This window comes from Ranitomeya variabilis, chromosome 3 (genome assembly GCF_051348905.1).
Source record: "Ranitomeya variabilis isolate aRanVar5 chromosome 3, aRanVar5.hap1, whole genome shotgun sequence".
In the NCBI taxonomy this organism is placed as follows: domain Eukaryota; kingdom Metazoa; phylum Chordata; class Amphibia; order Anura; family Dendrobatidae; genus Ranitomeya; species Ranitomeya variabilis.
The window spans coordinates 127,081,812-127,104,307 of NC_135234.1; the positions used below are offsets into that span (position 1 = coordinate 127,081,812).

Sequence of the window (22,496 nt, forward strand, 5' to 3'; positions counted from 1 at the left end):
TGTATTTTAGAGGATTATTTTTATTATTGATCAACAACAATGTTCGCAATCAACCCAAAAGACTCATAAATAGCAAAGCTTAATATTTTTGGAATCTGGAGTGGGGTGTTTTTAGATTTGGTTATCTTAGGAGGATATTCTGTTTGTGCAGGTAACTATTACTGTGCAGAATTATTAGGCAACTTAATAAAAACCAAATATCTTCCCATCTCACTTGTTTATTTTCACCAGGTAAACCAATATCACTGCCCAAAATTTAGAAATAAACATTTCTGACATGCAAAAACAAAATCCCAAAAAGTTAGTGACCAATATAGCCACCTTTCTTTATGATGACACTCAGCAGCCTTCCATCCATAGATTCTGTCAGTTGCTTGATCTGTTTACGACCAACATTGTGTGCAGCAGCCACCACAGCCTCCCAGACACTGTTCCGAGAGGTGTACTGTTTTCCTTCCCTGTAGATCTCACATTTTATGAGGAACCACAGGTTCTCTATGGGGTTCAGATAAGGTGAACAAGGGGGCCATGTCATTATTTTCTTCTTTGAGACCTTTACTGGCCAGCCATGCTGTGGAGTAGTTGGAGGCATGTGATGGAGCATTGTCCTGCATGAAAATCATGTTTTTCTTGAACGATACCGACTTCTTCCTGTACCACTGCTTGAAGAAGTTGTCTTCCAGAAACTGTCAGTAGGTCTGAGAGTTGAGCTTCACTCCATCCTCAACCCGAAAAGGTCCCACAAGTTCATCTTTGATACCAGCCCATACCAGTACCCCACCTCCACCTTGCTGGGGTCTGAGTCGGAGTGGAGCTCTCTGCCCTTTACTGATCCAGCCTCTGGCCCATCCATCTGGCCCATCAAGAGTCACTCTCATTTCATCAGTCCATAAAACCTTTGAAAAGTCAGTCTTAAGATATTTCTTGGCCCAGTCTTGACGTTTTATCTTATGTTTCTTGTTCAAAGGTGGACGTTTTTCAGCCTTCCTTACCTTGGTCATGTCCCTGAGTATCGCACACCTTGTGCTTTTTGTTACTCCAGTAACATTGCAGGTCTGAAACATGGCAAAACTGGTGGCAAATGGCATCTTGGCAGCTTCACGCTTGATTTTCCTCAATTCACGGGCAGTTATTTTGTGCCTTTTTTGCCCAACACACTTCTTGCGACTGTGTTGGCTATTTGCCATGAAACGCTTGACTGTTCGGTGATCACGCTTCAAAAGTTTGGCAATTTCAAGACTGCCGCATCCCTCCGCAAGACATCTCTCAATTTTGGACTTTTCAGAGCCCGTCAAATCTCTCTTCTGACCCGTTTTGCCAAAGGAAAGGAAATTGCCTAATAATTAAGCACACCTTTATATAGGGTTTTGATGTCATTAGACAACACCCCTCCTCATTACAGAGATGCACATCACCTGATTTACTTAATTGGTAGTTGACTCTCAAGCCTGAACAGCTTGGAGTAGGACACCATGTATAAAAAAGTATCATGTGATCAAAATACAACTTGCCTAATAATTCTGCACACAGTGTATGCTCTCACACTGATCAAACTCTGATCAGAGTGTCATTTGAATAATCAGCCTAATTCTCTCGGTTGATAGAATCTATGGTCCCCTTCCCTTAGACTGATGGGAATCTGTCAGTCTGTGGTCTGTTACCAAAGTGATGCAAAGGTCTGCCTTATAGCTGTAAACTCAAAGCAATATAAAATTTTTAATTATCTCTATTTGCAGTTTTTTTAATTTAAATAGGAGAAACAAAAATTAAATTAAGATTTACATAGCCTTTATGTGTCATGTCGGACGCTGTTCAGACCAGGTCGTTCGACAAACAGCGGTAATTCCGCTTTTGACCACTATTTGCTCGTTGGCGTCGGCTAGATTTTATCTAGCTGTTCAGGGGTTAATTTACCTGATCCTCGGACTGGAAGCTGGGCCATGCCCACTGCCTTTAAATAGTTCTCCTGATCTTTGGGCGTCGCCGATTATAGCTTCTGTCTTGTGCGTTGTTATCTCGGTCTGGAGTGGTGAGCTAGTAGTTGGAGTATCGCTGCTGGTGGTGTATTTTCCTTAGTCTTATTTACTCCTTCCTATATTTGTATTTATTTTGCCCTGCACATTTATAGTGTATTCCTGAGTGACTGCGGCGTGATGTATATTTTCCTTTATCCTTGTCTGTGCTAACTGTGGGTATTGGTGTATTACCTCTTCACTGGGTGGTGGGCGAAGGTTTCAGCCTAGGGTTGAAACAGGAGACAGGGTGAGGTTCGAGGCCTGGACATGCACACCATCAGTGTAAACTCCAGGTAGAGGGTCAGTCAGGATTTCCCTAGTCTGAGGGAAATTGCAGGGGCCCGGGTTATTAGCTCTTGCCCACCTAGTCTCCCCGTGACATTATGTTTTTGCTTAAGTTATCATTAAATATTCTTCACATGGATAGCACCTGCATGGGGTCAGCCATGACCCCTTGTCCAAGGATCAAGGTGATGAACCCCAATAGTTCAGTCTGAGGAGAGTATTATGCACTCGGCTACCTCCAAACCTGAGGTACCTGTGGCAATCCTATATTCTAGAATACATTGTGAGATTACAAAGTATGTGGTAGAGATGAAGCCATGGCATTTGTTGTCTTGCTGGGGTCGAGTTGGCAATTCATTTATAAATGGCTCCTGATAAGTGTTCTGCCTCCTAAACTTGTTGGACATTACATTGTAGTTCTTTTGAAGGGTAAACATTTGATGAAACCTTTTGTAAAAGGTTTGTAGCCACGTTCTTTTCCAGCATAGTGAAAAAATGGACCGAAAATAGAAGAGGACGCATTGATTAGAGAGGTTTATAAAATGATTGTAATGGTGCTTTTTCAGCAGCCATGTTAATTAACTCTCCATTGTAGATAGCAATTTTTGTGGGTCTGAGGTACGGAAAAGTCTGTACTCACAATTCAATGAAAAAAAATTGTAAAAGCTTTTAAGAAATTGCAGGTCATGGAGAACTGTGCTTACATTCACTGCTGTAGAGCATCTTCTAATATCAGGTGGTATTACCAATATAATGGAAGAGAAATGGTAGTCATGGTCCATGTAGGAAGGAGCGAGCACACTGATCCTAAAGGACTGGTCACCTCATTCTGCTGACCCGCGGATGCCCTCTAGGATACAGCTTACAATATGATGGCTATGTAAAAAAAAAATATATGAAGGGTACAGTTAGGCCTGAGCATACATGTGTACTAATCTGTGGGACGGAGCCCCTCTCCAGCCATAACAAAGCTTTGAGCATGTTGACATCCAGCAAACTTCATCTTCTTTACCCTGACATCTGCTTTCAGAAAAAAGTCTGGATATCCTCATCAGGCAGACACCCTGATTCCAGTGGTGTACCACTTACTGGGCTGCTTGCTGTCGTTGGGATAAAATCCCTGTTTTATTTACTGCAGATCTACCAGTTCTCTGAATGCTGAGCTCTGTATAGCTCCTTCCCCCCACACTGATTGGCAACTTTCTGTGTACACTGTGCATAGGCATAACGTTGTCAATCAGTGGTGGAGGGTGGGGTTATGAAAAGAGGTTAAAGTTAAAGAACGCAAAGGATGTTCGAAACGCGTAGCTGTGTCTACACTCATGATGGAAGCTGGATCATTTCCTCTCTTTATTTCCACAACTTGTTCCTTGCAGATCCATTGTCTCGTGGGACGCCTAGCTCGGGTGAGCTGGTTAATCCTTAGCTATTTTCAGAGTGGGGTTATACAGAAGTAACGAATATGTAGGACTACGTGCTAGCGGGTTTATTAGTCCTATATTGATAAAACAGTGATTTTATAAAAAAAAAATAATGATCAAACAGCCTAGTAAGTGGCACACCACTGGAATCGGTCTCTCTTCATTATTCTGTTATAAGGTTAAGTGGCAAAAACCACCTGGTGACTGATTTCCCTATAAGCGTTGCCCTCATATTAACCCATTTTGAGTGGCCTCAGGGTGATGGGGAAAAAAAAATTATAGCCCAACTACTGCTATACAGGGTGGGCCATTTATATGGCTACACCTAAATAAAATGGGAATGGTTGGTGATATCAGCCTGTTTGTGGCACATTAGTATATGGGAGGGGGAAAACTTTTCAAGATGGATGGTGGCCATACTGAAGTCGGCCATTTTGAATCCAACTTTATTTTTTCCAATGGGAAGAGGGTCATCAAACTTATTGAGAATTTCACAAGAAAAACAATGGTGTGCTTGGTTTTAACGTAACTGTATTCTTTCATTAGTTATGTACAAGTTTATGACCACTTATAAAATGTATTCTAAGTGCTGCCCATTGTGTTGGATTGTCAGTGCAACCCTCTTCTCCCACTCTTGACACACGGAAGAAATGCTAGCACAGGCTTCCAGTATCCGTTGTTTCAGATGCTGGGGTCATCTGAAGGCAATTGTCTATGCTGTGAAGATACGAGAAGTGCAGCATCTGAAACAACTGATACTGGAAGCCTGTGCAGCTGATGCCTGGCTTCTTCATGTTCGATTTCTCTGAAGGTGGGAACAGTGACGCCATCGCTGACTGGGCACCGGTGTCACAGCGCCGCACGAGAGCCCCGGGGAGAGGGAGGGCTAACACTGTGGGAACGGCGCCGTCACGGGTGGTGAATATAGGCTTTATTGTATGAGAAGAAGTTGTACAAGCAGTGGACAACTTCTTTAAATATTTGTCCTTTTAAAACAAATCCATAAGGCAGCAGAACATAATTTCTACTGTGGGTAACTAAAATCTTTTATATATTTAAGAGCGTGATAAAAACAAAAAAATACTAGATCTGACCCCTAGCTTGGCCTCCTGTACGTGTTATATTCCGCACTGAGTATTCTTAGCATGTTGTAGAATAAACCCCTGATTATCAAAAGAAAAGTGGATTTTGCCAACCTAGAGGAAATCCAGCCAGAAAAAGACGTGTTTGGTAAATACTTAACTGGAGACATTTTGTTCAATAGCCCACCATAATGTTAGCTAATTAGCCTAATGTTGTAAGCAGTGGGCATTCAATAATGTAAGTGAATGTGGGGGAGTCAGTGTTTATATTCCGGACAGGGCAGCTATTAAGAGGACTCGTTGTGTAAGAACATTTACATAAGGGAGGTGAATTCAGGTTACTTTTTGTTAATATACCACTCACCAAAGAGATATATATAAAATATTAAAGTTTATTATGTTGCAAAAAATCTAGACAATACACACATTGAATAAAATGTCATACAGTCACAGTTGACATGAAAAGATAGGTAAGAGGAAAAGCGTTAATCAAGACACACGTGGTGGCAAGGTGGAAAATAACAGGCACTGGGTCATTGCAAACTATCTAACATGATGCAGACCTGTCCCCATCAACCCAGCGAGTGCTGCTCCGATAACATAATAAAGTGAGACTGTGACTGTTGTGGAGAGTCGAACCAATCTGCTGAAATTAAATTCTGCTCAACATTAATATTAACATATCATTATTATTGCTTGTATCACTTAATATTGAGCAGAATTAAGTATGCTGACATCCCCTATATACCATATGAGCCCGCACACAGCCCCTCTGTGTACGTATGAGCCCCCACATAGCCTCCTATATACAGTATGAGCCCCCACATAGCCTCCTATATACAGTATGAGCCCCCACATTGCCTTCTATATACAGCATGAGCCCCCACATTGCCTTCTATATACAGCATGAACCTCCTATGTACATATAAACATTTCATACACACAAAAAAACACATGCTAACCTCGCTGCCTTTCACTCGGCGCTCCCTCTGTCTTTGGTGCACTGACTCTCCGCAATGCACAGCTGACGCGATGAAATGACGTCATCATGTCAGCTGTATCACGTGTGATTGGTGGAAGAAGGGACCGGCAGCCTCTCCTCCACCAGTGTTGTCACTGCTGTCTGCATCCTTAGGATGCGGATAGCAGTGACTGTGGATTGATGGTGGGGGAGGGCAGGGTGTGGCCTGTGGGCCACTGTTTCAGCCCTATGGCTTTCTTCAGATGTGGCCTGACGGCCTCACTTTGCCCATGTCTGGTTTAACCAATTCACCCCCCCAGCCTGTTTTCACTTTCTTTACCAGGTCATTTTTTTTTCTATTCTGAGTCTGACCAGTGTCAGTTTATGAGCTAACTTCAACATATCCCAGTGTAGTGCTAATATATCAAATGACCATCAGGAACCCATATTGGTGGTCTGTCTTTAAAGACTCCTTTAAGACAGCCTGTCTTTGAAGATCCCGTTAAGACTTCTTTAAGAGAGATTTGACAGTAAAGTCTAGTTTTTATTAACTCTGTAACTCTCTTGACATCTGGTGATTAATGTTAAGGTACCGTCACACTCAGCGACGCTGCGGCGATCTACACAACGAGCCGACATAAACTAGATCGCTGGAGCGTCGCTGTTTAGGTCGCTGTAGAAACGTCAAACACAGCAACTCCAGAACGATGCAGGAGCGATCCAGGGACGTAACGGCGACTCACTTATCGTTCACTTATCGCTGCAGCAATCTAGTTTAGGTCGGCTCGTATGACGGTACCTTTAGTATTCAATGTGCAAGTCTTTGTATTATGGTGTGCATGTGTGCACTATTCGGTGCCGGAAAGCTTTTGGGCACGTTCTGTGTGATGATGTATTTGTCCGGGTAGATGGACATCTGAAGAGCTGGCCATTCAGAAAAGAGAAACTATACTGGACAAATAGTATCTGTTAGAGCTCGTGTAACACTTAATTATTTAAGCATTTTTTCAAAAGTAAAGATATAAGCTGGTGAAGACTTCAGCTAAGACAGAGGCCTGTAACCTATAGATCGGAAGGGGACGCCCGTGTGGGTCTATAGGGTGGATATCCCAGGAATTCTCTGCCTTCGCCGTTTGGCTTCTCACGGTTGATGTTATGGATGTTAGTACTTCCTATTCGTGGTAAATTTTAGTCCATATAATTTGCGTTTATTTATGAAAATTGCAAAAAAAAATTGTAATTTTGTAAAAAAAAAAAAAAAAAAATGTATGCTTTCAAAGTTTTTTAAATTTTATGTCTAAACCAGATAGTTATACCACACAAAATAGTTAATAAATAACATTTACCACATGTGTACTTCACATCAGCATCGTTTTTGAAACATAATTTTTTTTTATTACTAAGTTAGAAGCGCTGCGGAATATGTTGGCGCTATATAAATAAAGATTATTATTATTAGAAGGGTTAAGTTTATCAGCAATTTCTAATTTTTTCCAACAAAATCAATTTTTGTAGGGACAACATCCCATTTTAAGTGACTTTGAGGGGCCTATGTGACAGAAAATATCCAAAAGCAGCACCATTCTAAAAACTGCACCCTTCAAAGTGGTCAAAACCACATTCAAGAAGTTTATTTACCCTTTAGGCGCTTCACATGAATTAAAATATTTTTTGAGCCCCAAATTTTGCATTTTTTGAAAAGGTTAACAAGAAAAAAGGACTGTACAATTGTTGTGCAATTTCTCCTGAGTACGTCAATACTCTCCACAGTGAATTCCTACACAGTACCCTCCACACGCACAGTATGATCCTACTTTACTCCACCCCTAAACTCCCTTGGAAAAGTATGGTGGCCCCAACACAGTATGATTCCCTCCACACAGCCCTCCATGCAGTATAATGGCACCACACCACTCCATATTGTATAGTAGCCCCCACACAGCCCTCCACACATTATGATGGACCCCACACAAACCTTCACACTGGATAATGGCTTGCGTACATTATAAAGGCTGCCACATAGCCTTCCAATTATTATAATAATAATAGCCTTCAATATAATGTAATGCACCCCATAGTTTTTCATATAGTGTGATGCACTTGCCATAGTCCTCCATATAGTATATGCACTCCGTACGATTACAGCGATACCACATTTGTGCATGTATATATGTGTGTGTGTTTATGCGTATGCACCGTATATATATATATATATATATATATATATATATATATATATATATATATATATATATATATATTTGGCCGCTTTTACACAATAAAAGCTATTTTATGGAAAAATGAATTGTTTTGCATCCTATATTCTGAGAGCTGTAGCTCTATGTATTTCTCCGCTGATGGCAGCTTGTTTTTGGGGGCGGACAAGATGACGTTTTCAGCTATACCTTCTGTATTTATATTTTACCTTTTGATCATGTTTTACTCCTCCCCCGCTTTTTTTTTTTTGCGTATGATGAAAAGACATATATAAATTTTTAGGGGTTAACTTGCATGGTAGTTTTATGGCTTCGTTCATTCAGGATACCTATGCCCAGAATGAGTAAGGATTAGAATTAATAGATGACAGTTTATACGAAATCATTCTGCTCCGTTTTCCCTGCTCTGTGACATGCTGCCTGCAGATCACAGAGCATGTCCAATGTGATCGGTTTCTCTGCTACAGTATCCCCTCCCCCATTCTTGTCAGAAAACATACCGTAATCTAAATGTAACCTAATCTGCATATACCAGGAAGACTTACCAAATGAGTAATGCTCTTGATTACATTGCAGGGCGCAACAATGCCTGTGAAAAAACGTCATACCTCTTTTTGCGGAAAGAACTACCAGTTCGGCTTGCAAACACACTTAAGGAAGTTAACTTGCTGCCTGAAAACTTGCTCCAGAGGCCATCAGTAAAATTAGTACGATCCTGGTAAGTTACCTATTTGATATTCCTATTAAATTAATTTAAATGGGGTTTCTTGGAGTTCATGGTCAGTGGGGATCTAACCACGGGGACAACTGTGGTCAGCAGAGAGATGTCTGGAGCGTTATAGCCCTGTCATTGTAGAAACCAACATTTGTTTGCAGTTCCATCATCTTGTTCTAGTGAGCACCAAACACAACCCATAACTCACCACGGTCATGGATCTCCTCTTGGAAATGTTTTCTTGGAGGCCGATACACTTTAGATAAATTTGATCTGCTAACAGCATGTAAGGATATGTGCACACGTTGCGGATTTGACGCTGCGGATTCGCAGCAGTTTTCCATGCGTTGTACAGTACCATGTAAACGTATAAAAACAAAATCTGCAGTGCACATGCTGCGGAAAAAAAGTGCGGAAATGCTGCGTTGTTTATTCCACAGCATGTCAATTCTTTGTGTGGATTCCGCAGTGTTTTACACCTGCTCCATAATTGGAATCCGCAGATGTAAAAACCACGGTAAATCCACAAGTAAAACACAGGGCATTTTACCTGCAGATTTTTCAGATTCTGCGCGGAAAAATCCGCACACGAATCCGCACCGTGTGCACATACACTTTAATGTTTTCTGACTACTGCCCATGACTCGGACATGTTGGATATCAACATAGCCAAGAATCCTGCTGAAGTTTCAATTTGTTCTTTATCTCAATCATACATCATATAATAAAAAAAAAAATCAAAATAAGATGAGCAAACCAGTGTATTTATCAAGATGTTCAGCATGTTATCTAGATTTGGAACTTTGTAAATATATCTCACAAAATCGTGGTATCTGGATGTCCACCTGAACCACAGCTGTGTCTACAATAATCTAATAGACTTGTTAAAGAGCAAGTACATAGATGGTGGTTCCATGTAAGATGGCAGTCAGTACACAGGTGGCCGACTCATGACAGGTACATCATTTACAAAGTTAGATTTGTGAGGTTGAAGAAGCTTGACAGCTGGAAAGTGCAGAAAGTTCCCGTAGACTTATTGAGTTGCATAACCTAAGATGTGGCATCTACATTATTGTCGTGTTCTTGACTGCAGGTTGTGGACTTTACCGGTTGAACACTCAGGGTGCAGCACTCATGATAGTCGTCAATAGATGGAGAGGTCCCAGGTGGGGGATGGTTAGGAGACTTGGTTGAAACAAATCTGGATTGGTAACGGGCAGAACATGGGAAGTCCAGGAATCTAATTGTGTACACCACCAGTCAGATCAAAGCAGGGTCAGGGTAAGCTGGCTCATGAATAGGACGTAATTAGGAAATAGCAAGTACTTACTGGAGTATTTCCCCCTTAAGTGTTTCTGTAACCTGACATAACATCACTATCTCGATCTGGCGACTGTAGACAGCATGTAGTAGGATGCTATGGTGTCACATTGGTGACATGATACTACAGCTCTGGGTCAGGATGACAGCTAACAGGTCAGATGGAACACCACTGAAGCTCATGGTGACCTGCATTGACTGACGACGTCAACTATGCTCATGTCTGATAGACCAAATTCAAACGCCCTTTTATAATGTATACTTTTTAATCCAGTATTCATGTTATTTTTTTGTTTCAATTAAAATATAGCAAATAACATAATACAGCAGCACAAGAAAAGCCTGCAGATTTCAAGTACAAAGAAAGTAAAGTGAAACAATTGTTTGTTTCCCTTTTAGGTATATGCAGAGTTTTCTTGAAGTTTTAGAGTATGAGAATAAGAGTCCTGATGACCCTGATGTCCTGTATGAGTGAGTAAACGGTGCCTCTTATAATAAGCACTTGGTGCCATACAGGAAGCCAGTAAAGCTATTTTGTTTCATTGCAGCACTTCATATTCCTAGACAGATCTTTTGAGACTTGATGAGGCTGAGGCAAAAGATTTTGAGACTGACATAAATTTTGGTTTTCAAAAAGATTTGCCGTGTCAGTGTATTCCATCTTTCTGTCAGATGTTTCTACGGTTACTGAAGTACAATTATCAGCATTTCATAAGATGTTAAACTTTTACTGATAAATACATCAAGTTTATGCAAAGACTCAATATTTGCAGTGATGACCCTTTTTTTCTTCAGGACTTCTGAAGTTCTCCGTGGCTGCCGGATGTCAGCTTCTGGGCCAAATCCTGACTGATAGCAACCCATTCTTGTCTAATAAATGTGTAGAGTTTTATCACAATTTCTGTGTTTGTATGTTTTTTTTTTTTGTTGTTGTTGTCCCCCTTTATGAGGATTGACAGATTCTTATTGGCATTGAGATCTGGGGGTTTCCTGTCCTTAGACTAAAAATGTCAATGTTTCTTCACCGATTCACTTGATCACTTTTGCCTTTTGACCTGGAGCTCCATCATGCTAGAAAAAAAATTATCACCAAATCGCTCTTGGATCATTGGGAGAAGTTGTTCTTGGAGGATGTTTAGATCCCATTCTTTATTCATGGAAGTGTTGTTTGTGAAAATAGTGAATGACCCCCTCCACTGGATGAAAAGCAACTCCTCACATGTATGGTCTTGGGATGCTTTGTTGCTAACATGACACAGGATTCACGGTAGCACTCACCTTCTCTTCCCTGGACAGTCATTATTATTCTAGACGTTCCAAAGTTATTTTCTCTCATGTAGCTCCCTCCAGACTATTTAGGACATCTGGAAGAATGTTTTTCTGGAGAAGAGAAGGTGAGTGCCATCATGGTGTTCTGTGTCATGCCAATAGTACAAGCATCTTTAGACCATTCATGTGTGGAGTTGCTTTTCATCCAATGGAGTGGGCTGACTCGGAATTTAGCCTAAGAACACTGCCAGGAATAATGAATGGTATTTAAACATCCTCCAAGAGCAACTTGTCCCAACGATCCATTAGCTATTTGGTGACCAAGGCTTTTTCCAAAATGATGAAGACCATGTCAAAAGGCAAAAGTAATAACCAAGTGGATCGTGAGCAAAATATTGACATCTTGGGTCCATGACCAGGAAACTCTCCAGATCGCAAACCCATTGAAATCCTGTGGTCCATGCTCAAAGTGGGAGGACAAACACAAAACACAGAAATTGTGATAAACTCCAAGCACTTATTAGACAATAATGGGCTGTCATGAGTCAGATTTTGGCCCAGAAGCCGATATCCAGCAGCCAGGAAGAACTGCAGAAGTCTTGAAAATTCATTTGGAGCAGAAGACCTCTATTTTTGTTTTTATTTTTATGCTAAAGAACTATTGGATCAGGTGGTGAATTTTGGTTCAATAGATCCAGAACACCTGGAATGGGTTTATTGCTGCAGACTCAGGACAAAACAAATTCTAATTTTCCATAGATCATTTGTGGGGAATTTGTACAGTGCAAACATTATGATTTTCAGCTTTCATTTGATTACCTCTAGCCTTGTATGTATAGAGCCTGCTGCTGTGCCAAATTGTGCAGGAAAATACTGCTCTATTAATACAATTACAGACTTTTTTTTTCCCTTTCTCCACCTTTTTTTTTTTACTTTAGCTTTTTAAATATCCTAATTCAAGTAAGAAATAGACACAATGATGTGGTCCCCACCATGGCCCAAGGTGTGATTGAGTACAAAGAGAAATATGGATTTGACCCTTTTGTCAGCAGTAATATTCAGTATTTCCTGGACAGGTTCTACACAAATAGAATCTCGTTCCGTATGCTCATTAATCAACACAGTAAGTATCTTGTCGAAATCTAAAGCAGCTTGTTGAAAATAAGTGTGCTGTATTTTGACTGCAAATATTTCCTGAAGGAAATTGTACATGCACAATGGTGGTCATGTTGCAAAAGAAAAAAAAGAACAAGACAATTACACCAATTTTATTATATTTCTAAGCATTTTATGTAGACCAAAGTCATATCTAGCTTAATGGATTTTCCACGAACAAAGTATATTTTAACCTCTAGATCTTGGAATAATAATTTCCACAATTGGATGTGTTAATAAGAAATGCCCCTGTGCTGAGATAATCTTATAAATGTGCCCCTGCTGTGTACTGTGTAATGGCTGTGTCTGACCGTACAGGGACATTGTCTGATCATACCACAGCTCCTGGGCAGGAGAAAATGCAAAATAGTATATAGATAGTACAGCACGGGATCACAGCTGATTCCTTCTGTGAGGTAAAACATTTGCTGTTTGTTTTTAAACTAGGAGGAAAATGTTTTACCTCACCGACAGAAACATATAAGATCCCCTGCTGTCCTGTCTGTATATTCTCTTCTGTGTCCTCTCCTGCCCAGGAGCTGTGGTATGATCAGACTATGTTCCTGTACGGTCAGACACGGCCATTACACAGTACACAGCAGGGGCACATGTATAAGATTATTCTCTGCACAGGAACAATTTTTTTTTTAATACTTTGTGTTCTGTAACTTTTTATTATTATTGCAAGCTCTTTAATTATAATGGACTTTGTTTATGGGAAAATCCATTTAAAGAAGCACTCCCATTATGGATTTTTTTTAAACAATTAAATGTGTATATAAAGTAGTGTGAATGTGTTAATATACTCGCCTACCGCCACTTTCTCTGGTGTCCAGTGTCGTTCTTCTCCTCTTCTGAGTTATGTCACCGATCTTCAGACTCTCCGGATCACTCTACGCATGAGCCAGCAGTCTCTTACATTAAAAGCCTATGGTGCCACGCATTGAGCCTCGTTTTGACACTTCATAGACTTGCATTGTAAAAGCCATATTCTGGTCACAGAAAGAGCAGTGTGACCCAGACAGTCTGTAGAGCGGTGACTTCAATCAGAAGAGAAGAACGGCGCTGGACACCAGAGAGAGCAGTGGTAAGGGAGTATATTCATACACTCACACTGCATTACTTGCACAAATACATACATTGAATAAATTAAAAACGTAGTGGGATTGCTTCCTGAAGTCAAGCTTTGGTTAATACTGGCTATGTGTACTCCGCTCAAAAAAAAATAATCAGAACGCATAAATCACACATCAGATTCAGGTTGCAAATCTTGCCAAACGAGGATTTAAAAAAAAAAAAAAAAAAAGTTTTTAAGTTGGCTGTGCTACTGGAATAAAGACTCTTGCTGCGGTAATATTTGAAGGTTCTTTATTGTCCCTTACTCGGTTTAATGCCATACTGGCGTCTTTATCAAGTGAAGAAACAGACAAGTGACTCCGATAACCACTCCAAGTGAGCACCTCTGATGGAGAAATTGACCTCCTATACGAATCACATAGAGGTTTGTACAACCCTTCAAGTATTGTTCCTCCGTAGACCATCACTAACCTATTGTGAAACTGGCTGTGATGGAAGATGTTGCAATCTGTGTAATGTTCATTGCAAGGTCTCCAGACTTTCACGTCGCGCATATGCTCATTGTTCCTGTTCTCGTCTGTGAAAAGATGCATGGTGCTGGGTTGTGATCACAGGCCCTACTGTAAGGCCTCATGCTGCCCTCAGAGAGTCTGTTTTTTACCGATTGTTCAGGAACATGCACACTAGTAGCCCCACAGGAGGTCATTTTGTAGAGCTCTGGTAGTTCTCCTCCTGTTCCTCTTTTCACAAAAGAGCAGATGGGAGTCCTGCTGTATGGTTGATGCTCTTCTGTGGCCATGTCCCACTGTCCTCATATAAGAGCCCATGTCCTGCTGTCTGCTCCATGTTTTTGATACTGTTCTTTCTAGGAGACACAGGAAACCTTCTTGCAACAGGACATATGGATGTCATCTTGGCGGAGCTAGGTTACCTGTGCAACTGGAGTCGGCTGCAGGTTCATATTACTTGTAGCAAAACCGGAGAAGTGTCAGTCTGGAAGGATAAAGAGAGGGATTATTTGTGGCCACCATCATTCCATTCTTTGTGGCCTAGCTGTTGCCTCTCTGTTGCTCTTGTAGTGTATACTTACCGGTATATCATTTCTTTGTTGAATCCCCCATCCGTAGAGGTGACTTCTCGTATCTTTTTGCTTTTAAGCTCTTCTGTTCGGAGGGGACATAAATCCTGCACATCCAAAACATATTGGCAGCATTGATCCCACCTGCAATGTTCCAGAAGTGGTGAAAGGTAAGTTTTCTAAAGTTATTATTCATGTAACTCAAAAATGTGTATCGAAAGGTATTCAGTCAGAAGGTCGCAGTTTACAGTTCTGAATACTCCACATAGAAAACTAATGAAGTAACTTTGCAAATGAATAGCTATTTCTTATGGTGTATTTTCTTCCAGAGCTGCATTCACAGTTCTGCCGGTTTCTATTAGTTGATAAGCTTGTAAGCTTACACAGCTGACAGCACAGCTAATCTCATGTTTTAGAGACATTTGCATGAATGTTTATCCCCAGGGCAAGCATTAACACTCAGCAAGCAATGGATGCTGGGAGATTTGAATTTACTTTTAAAGAGGTTATCCAGGACTTATCTACCTGTTCTACCTGGCGCTGGCTCAGAGCAGTCACCAATTTACTGCGATTCAGCTGCTCCATGTCAGCAGGACAGCCCTTCTTTCAGGCGGCTCTGTCAATGGGGCGTGACTTCTTTTGTCATGCTGATTGACACCCAGCTTTCTGTTGTTAAACAGCAGGGAGTAATAGCTGTCAAACATGATGTTGGCAGTCACCCACAGTCAACAGAGCGGAAGAGAAGGCGCAGCTCTGTTGACCTTACGTCAGTGGGAGTGGTAGGATCTCCAGCAGAAGCTTTGTCCCGGCAGAGATCGGCAGGGCTCAACAGGTGGTATTTGGCCACTAACTGCCTGATAGCGCTTAGAAAAATTGAAAAAAATAAAAATATAGTCCTGGGTATCCCCTTTAAGAATTTATGTACAGTAGAGGAAGATCTACACCATCAATGTAGATGAATGGCCTACCAAATATTATATTGCATGAACATTCTGCGTCTTCAAGCTGCTCTTGTGAGTGGTGCTCTGATCCATAAATGACAGTCCCAAACTGGGGACTCTCCTCTGATGTCCATGTGCCTTTAAAGGGTTTTACTCAAGTTTTTAAGTGGGTAAATTTGCAAATCACTTGTAAAAACAATCCAACTTTGCTATCTACCTCCTATTAAAAATCCTCTCAGCCTTCAATAATGGAGAGAGTTTTACCCTCATAGAGTACAACTTGTTGGCTAGATTACCAGCCACCTCTGTAGTTGAGCAGCGCTCTTAAGCTAGCCGGATTGCTGGATCCTACCAGCCTCAGTCCCTCCACCCTTACCCCGTGCTGCAGAGGTAAAGTTGCCAGCAACCATGCTACCAGTCTGAACTGTCAATTTTTAGAAGCGTTCCACCTCCGGCAAAGCAGGAAGTTGGGTACTATTAGCTGAGCGCTCCCGGAGATATATCGGTAGGAAAACCATTTATCAGCGCATATAGCCCCTTCCCGACATGTGACGGAATAGTACGTCACATGTCGGGACCCCCGCTTTGATGTGCGCTCCGGCGGTGAGCGCACATCAAAGTCGCGACATGTCAGCTGTTTTTTACAGCTGACATGTGCGCGCAATAGCGGCGGGTGAAATCGCGATCACCCGCCGCTATTAACTAGTTAAATGCCGCTGTCAAACTCAGACAGCGGCATTTAACTACCGCATCCGGCCGTGCGGCCGGATATGAGCGCATCGCCGACCCCCGTCACATGATCGGAGGTCGGCGATGCTTGTACATTGTAACCATAGAGGTCCTGGAGACCTCTATGGTTACTGATCGCCGGTGGCTGTGAGCGCCCCCCTGTGGTCGGCGCTCACAGCACACCTGCATTTTAGCTACATAACAGCGATCTGATGATCGCTGTTATGTAGCAGAGCCGATCGGGCTGTGCCTGCTTCTAGCCTCCCATGGAGGCTATAGAAGCATGGTAAAAGTTAAAAAATAAAGTAAAAAAAATGTGAAAAAAATAAAAAAAATATAAAAGTTTAAATCACCCCCCTTTCGCCCCAATCAAAATAAATCAATAAAAAAAAACCCCAACCTACACATATTTGGTATCGCCGCGTTCAGAATCGCCCGATCTATCAATAAAAAAAAAGCATTAACCTGATCGCTAAACGGCGTAATGAAAAAAAAAATCGAAACGCCAGATTTACGTTTTTTTGGTCGCCACGACATTGCATTAAAATGCAATAACGGGCGATCAAAAGAACGTATCTGCACCAAAATGCTATCATTAAAAATGCCAGCTCGGCACGCAAAAAATAAGCCCTCACCCGACCCCAGATCACGAAAAATGGAGACGCTACGGGTATCGGAAAATGGCGCAATTTTATTTATTTATTTTTTTGCAAAGTTTGGAATTTTTTTTCACCACTTAGGTAAAAAAGAACCTAGTCATGTTAGGTGTCTATGAACTCGTACTGACCTGGAGAATCATAGTGGCAGGTCAGTTTTAGCATTTAGTGAACCTAGCAAAATAGGCAAGCAAAAAACAAGTGTGGGATTGCACTTTTTTTGCAATTTCACTGCACTTGGAATTTTTTTCCCGTTTTCTAGTACACGACATGGTAAAACTAATGATGTCGTTCAAAAGTACAACTCGTCCCGCAAAAAATAAGCCCTCACATGGCCAAATTGACAGAAAAATAAAAAAGTTATGGCTCTGGGAAGGAGGGGAGCGAAAAACGAAAACGGAAAAACGGAAAAAGCTCCGGGGGTGAAGGGGATAGAAGGTAGTTGTCCTCATGGGATAAATCCTTGATCAGCCATAGTCACTTGTAGTAAAGGAGTCATGTTTTGGTATTTTTTTAACTCTTTACTTGCATTACGAGGTTGCATAGTTACATAGTTATTAAGGTTGAAGGAAGACTTTAAGTCCATCTAGTTTAACCCATAGCCTAACCTAACATGCCCTAACATGTTGATCCAGAGGAAGGCAAAAAAAAACCATGTGGCAAAGAGTAAGCTCCTCATTGGGGAAAAAAATTCCTTCCCGACCCCACATACGGCAGTCAGACTAGTTCCCTGGATCAACGCCCTATCAAGGAATCTAGTGTATATACCCTGTAACATTATACTTTTCAAGAAAGGCATCCAGTCCCTTCTTAAATTTAAGTAATGAATCACTCATTACAATATCATACGGCAGAGAGTTCCATAGTCTCACTGCTCTTACAGTAAAGAATCCGCGTCTGTTATTATGCTTAAACCTTCTTTCCTCCAGACGTAGAGGATGCCCCCTTGTCCCTGTCTCAGGTCTACGATTAAAAAGATCATCAGAAAGGTCTTTGTACTGTCCCCTCATATATTTATACATTAACATAAGATCACCCCTTAGCCTTCGTTTTTCCAAACTAAATAGCCCCAAGTGTAATAACCTATCTTGGTATGGCAGACCTCCCAGTCCTCTAATAACCTTGGTCGCTCTTCTCTGCACCCGCTCTAGTTCAGCTATGTCTTTCTTATACACCGGAGACCAGAACTGTGCACAGTATTCTAAGTGTGGTCGAACTAGTGACTTGTATAGAGGTAAAATTATGTTCTCCTCACTAGCATCTATGCCTCTTTTATTACATCCCATTATTTTATTTGCCTTTGTAGCAGCTGCCTGACACTGGCCACTAAATGTGAGTTTGTTATCCACCCATACACCCAGGTCTTTTTCATTGACGGTTTTGCCCAGAGTTTTAGAATTAAGCACATAGTTATACATCTTATTACTTCTACCCAAGTGCATGACCTTATATTTATCCCCATTAAAGCTCATTTGCCATTTATCAGCCCAAGCTTCTAGTTTACATAAATCATCCTATAATATAAAATTGTCCTCCCCTGTATTGATTACCCTACAGAGTTTAGTGTCATCTGCAAATATTGAAATTCTACTCTGAATGCCCCCTACAAGGTCATTAATAAATATGTTAAAAAGAAGAGGGCCCAATACTGACCCCTGTGGTACCCCACTACTAACCGCGACCCAGTCCGAGTGTGCTCCATTAATAACCACCCTTTGTTTCCTATCCCTGAGCCAGCTCTCAACCCACTTACACATATTTTCCCCTATCCCCATTATTTTCATTTTATGTATCAACCTTTTGTGTGGCACCGTATCAAAAGCTTTTGAAAAGTCCATATACACTACATCCACTGGGTTCCCTTGGTCCAGTCCGGAACTTACCTCTTCATAGAAGCTGATCAAATTAGTCTGACAGGAACGGTCCCTAGTAAACCCGTGCTGATACTGGGTCATGAGGTTATTCCTCTTCAGATACTCCAGTATAGCATCCCTTAGAATGCCCTCCAGGATTTTACCCACAGTAGAGGTTAAGCTTACTGGCCTATAATTTCCGAGTTCAGTTTTTGTCCCCTTTTTGAATATTGGCACCACATTTGCTATACGCCAGTCCTGTGGTACAGACCCTGTTATTATGGAGTCTTTAAAGATTAAAAATAACAGTCTATCAATGACTGTACTTAATTCCTGCAGTACTTGGGGGTGGATCCCATCCGGGCCCGGAGATTTGTCAATTTTAGTGATTTATAGACGCCGCCGTACTTCCTGCTGGGTTAAGCAGGTGACATTTAATGGGGAATTTTTGTTATCACTGATCATATTGTCTGCCATGGGATTTTCTTGTGTAAATACTGATGAAAAAAAAGGTTAAACCTTCTATACATTACTACATCTTCTTCTTGACAGATGCCTATGATACGGCAAAAATGCTGTGTGAGCAATACTACTTGGCTGCACCAGAGCTTAGAATTGAAGAATTTAATGGTAAAGTATCCGCTGTCATATTCATATAATAAAGTTATGTGTGAGGCCAGCTTTAGTATAGTATCTGATAGTCCAGAAATGCGACGTATGAGTAAGTGGTCTCCTGCCAGATAACCAGGACTTTACCTAACAGGCCCTTTATGTCCACGAGGACAATTATACTGGATCTTGATGTGAAAATTGATGCATGTGCGTGTCAGCGCTAAAGCTTTGTTCACACTTAGGTTTGTTTTTTTTGTCATCTTTGCCATTGCGTTTGTTATTTTACTGTCCCAGCAAAGTGACTCCGCTTTTTCAAATCTCATGCACATGTTGCTTATTTTTTCCTGGCAGATTTGAAGCCGTTTCATATCTGCAACATGTCAAATCTATCAGTGTTTTTTTCACCACTTAAGTGAATGCACAAAAAAGTGGCAAAAATGCGTGTTTTTTATGCAGTTTTTTTTTTCTGCCACAAGACACATTTTTGATGCTGAAATGTCTTTAGCGTGTGCACATACTCGAATACCGGTCATGGCCATACCTGCTGGTGCCTACCCCTACATGTTTATTAACCGTGTGGTGTCATAGGGTTCCCAGCTAACCATTAATTTCAGTGTTACAGCCCTGTATCTGCCGCTGAGAACACACATTTATTTAGAGTATGGTAAAGTGCTCCGGAATATATTAGTGCTATATAATTAACATTATTATTATTATTTATATTATTATAGTACATACGTAATGTTTATATGGCCAGTGGTTCACAGTTACCAAAATTCTGGCATTTTGGCAACTCCTAGATAATTCTAGTTTGTAGTTATCTTTTGTATGTATTGTATTTCACGTACTTCTGTTATATTTGTTAGCTTTTTATACATAGTGTTTATTTCTTTGTCAGCTAAAGCTCCCGGTAGACCGCTGCAGGTGGTGTATGTGCCCTCTCACCTGTTTCATATGTTATTTGAATTATTTAAGGTAGGTTCACAGCAAGGCACTTTAAGATTTTGCTTCTTTTTTTGCCAATATTCTGAATAATGTTCAGTGTTTATGTAATATATATGATCATATACCTGATGTAAATAAGACGCTGTAGACAGTGGTCGCCGCTCTGCAGGGGTCAGCGTGACCATGTATTTTATAGGTGGCCCATGCCACAGGAAACAGGTGAACAAGCCCTTGGGGTTTAACCGCTGGACATGGGTCTTCGGGTAAAGTCAATCTGTCAGTGGGATCAACCATCCTAAGCTGTCTATATGGGCATGAAGTTCATAAGAAACGGAGTACAATGATTCCTTGATATTTGCGATCCGATGTTTTGTTCCAGAGAAAACAATATTTTTCTTTTATGTAAGTGATCTGTTCAGGACTATGGGCCGGATACTGATCTGCCTCCAGAGATTGTTATAAATAAAAGGGGTAGTTAGCATGTGAGACGTGGAACTAACATAAAACAGCAGAACTGAACTTTGTCTCGTAACAAACACGTCTACAGCTCTGCTGTATTGCAAAACTGACTGCCGGAGAGATGGAAGCTCAGAGGAACCTCCAGATGTGTCGGGTATAATCACACACAGCTCTGCAGTGAGAGCAGAGAGTGGCCATTACAAATCACACTGGTAATGACCCCTTTTATTTATAATAATCTCTGGAGGCAGATTTATGTGCTGATCAGTGCCCATTACAGCTCATTTACATATAAGAAAAACGTGATATTCTCTGGAATAAGACATCGGATTGCAGATATCAAGGTATCCTTTTATTCAGCTACCTATGACCTGCATGCTCATATAGACGACTTAGGAGGGTTCATCCTACTGACAGATTCCCTTTAATAAAGATGTCCTGATGGAACATCCATTTGAGGAAATGTAACTGAGACCATTCGGGTATGTTGGCACCTGGTGAATACGATTGGATAATTGCTGATCAGAAGATCCGCAGCATGTTACAGTATCAGAGTGGATTACATGTTCCCAAATCTAAACCAAATGTTGCAGAAAAAATCCGGATGACAATTTTTGGCAAATTTACATGTTCTGCTATGTTCCCACTGAGCTTTTGGTTAGATTTTGATGTTGCAGATTTTCTGCACCATTTCTGCGTCCATTAAGTTACCTGCATTATTATTATTATTTTTTTTTTTTAATTCTCAGCATAAAAAAACTCGCCAAACTCTCATCGTGGGAATGTAGCCATAGACGAGCAGATTTTGTGGTGAATTTTAAGGCCAAATCCACAGTTTTATTTGTTTCTGCTGATTTTTTTTTTCTGCAGAAAATCCACTTTATTTAGCAAATCTAGCAAAGTGGAAGTGATTTCCAGAACACTTATGCCCAATGTGCGTTTAGAGATATTGTTGGACTGTGAGTTTTTAAGTGTGTTTTTACTTTTTGTTTTTTTTTTGGGCCCTATGGAATTCTGTTGGGAGTTTGAAAAAAAAAATGCAGGTAAAATATGCAGTTACATATTGAAATGATCTGCATGTTATTGACTTGCATTACTCTGTCCCTTACTCAGACCAGACCAGTGCATGTTGCGAGTGGGTGCGCAAATTGATTGGTTCGCACCCCTTCAAGTCTGTGGGTGTGAGGAAATCATCGGACTGCACTCTGATGTGGGATCTGTCCGATTAGTGTGAACGCAAAGAATGGAGAGCATTCATTACAGTGTAATTGGCATAATTGATCAGATTCTCTCTCATGAGAGGATCTGCGCTCGAGTGAACCCGGCCTTATGCGGAGCATGAGATCGGTGGTACACCCGCAGCAGGGGGGCTACCAAATACAGAGATGGCTGCTGAAACTGCAGAAGAGGACAGTGTGTTAGCGGGGGAAATGTAGAGCCTGCCGCTGACCTGTACAAAGCGTTCTGGTGCTCTGCCGTGACACTGGTTGAGGGGCAGCACATAAAACATAGAGGAATGTGGACATTACTGTTTGGAGCAACTAGAGGCCCTGTCAGAGACTAGAGGTGTATAAAAAAAGCCCTTGGTGAGGGGAACTCCAGAAGAAATAGGACCCTGAGTGACTGTTACTAGACGTCCCCTCACACTCCTGTAACAAGGAGTCCCGCACTGGAGCTGTGTGCACCTCAGAGCCGGATGAGATGATC

General features: G+C 41.2%; 1 protein-coding gene across 2 annotated transcripts in view; it reads left to right on the plus strand.

Moving 5' to 3' along the window:
• The window catches only part of PDK3 (pyruvate dehydrogenase kinase 3), an 80,933-nt gene that overhangs the window by 33,078 nt on the left and 25,359 nt on the right, over positions 1-22,496 (plus strand). The window contains exons 2-7 of one of the 2 annotated variants that reach the window (XM_077294663.1): positions 8,557-8,698; positions 10,415-10,486; positions 12,223-12,407; positions 14,675-14,764; positions 19,326-19,403; positions 20,284-20,360. In XM_077294663.1, the coding sequence (XP_077150778.1) occupies positions 8,557-8,698; positions 10,415-10,486; positions 12,223-12,407; positions 14,675-14,764; positions 19,326-19,403; positions 20,284-20,360 (644 nt within the window). The remainder of the gene's footprint in view (positions 1-8,556; positions 8,699-10,414; positions 10,487-12,222; positions 12,408-14,674; positions 14,765-19,325; positions 19,404-20,283; positions 20,361-22,496) is intronic. The other variant, XM_077294664.1, reaches the window with a different exon arrangement.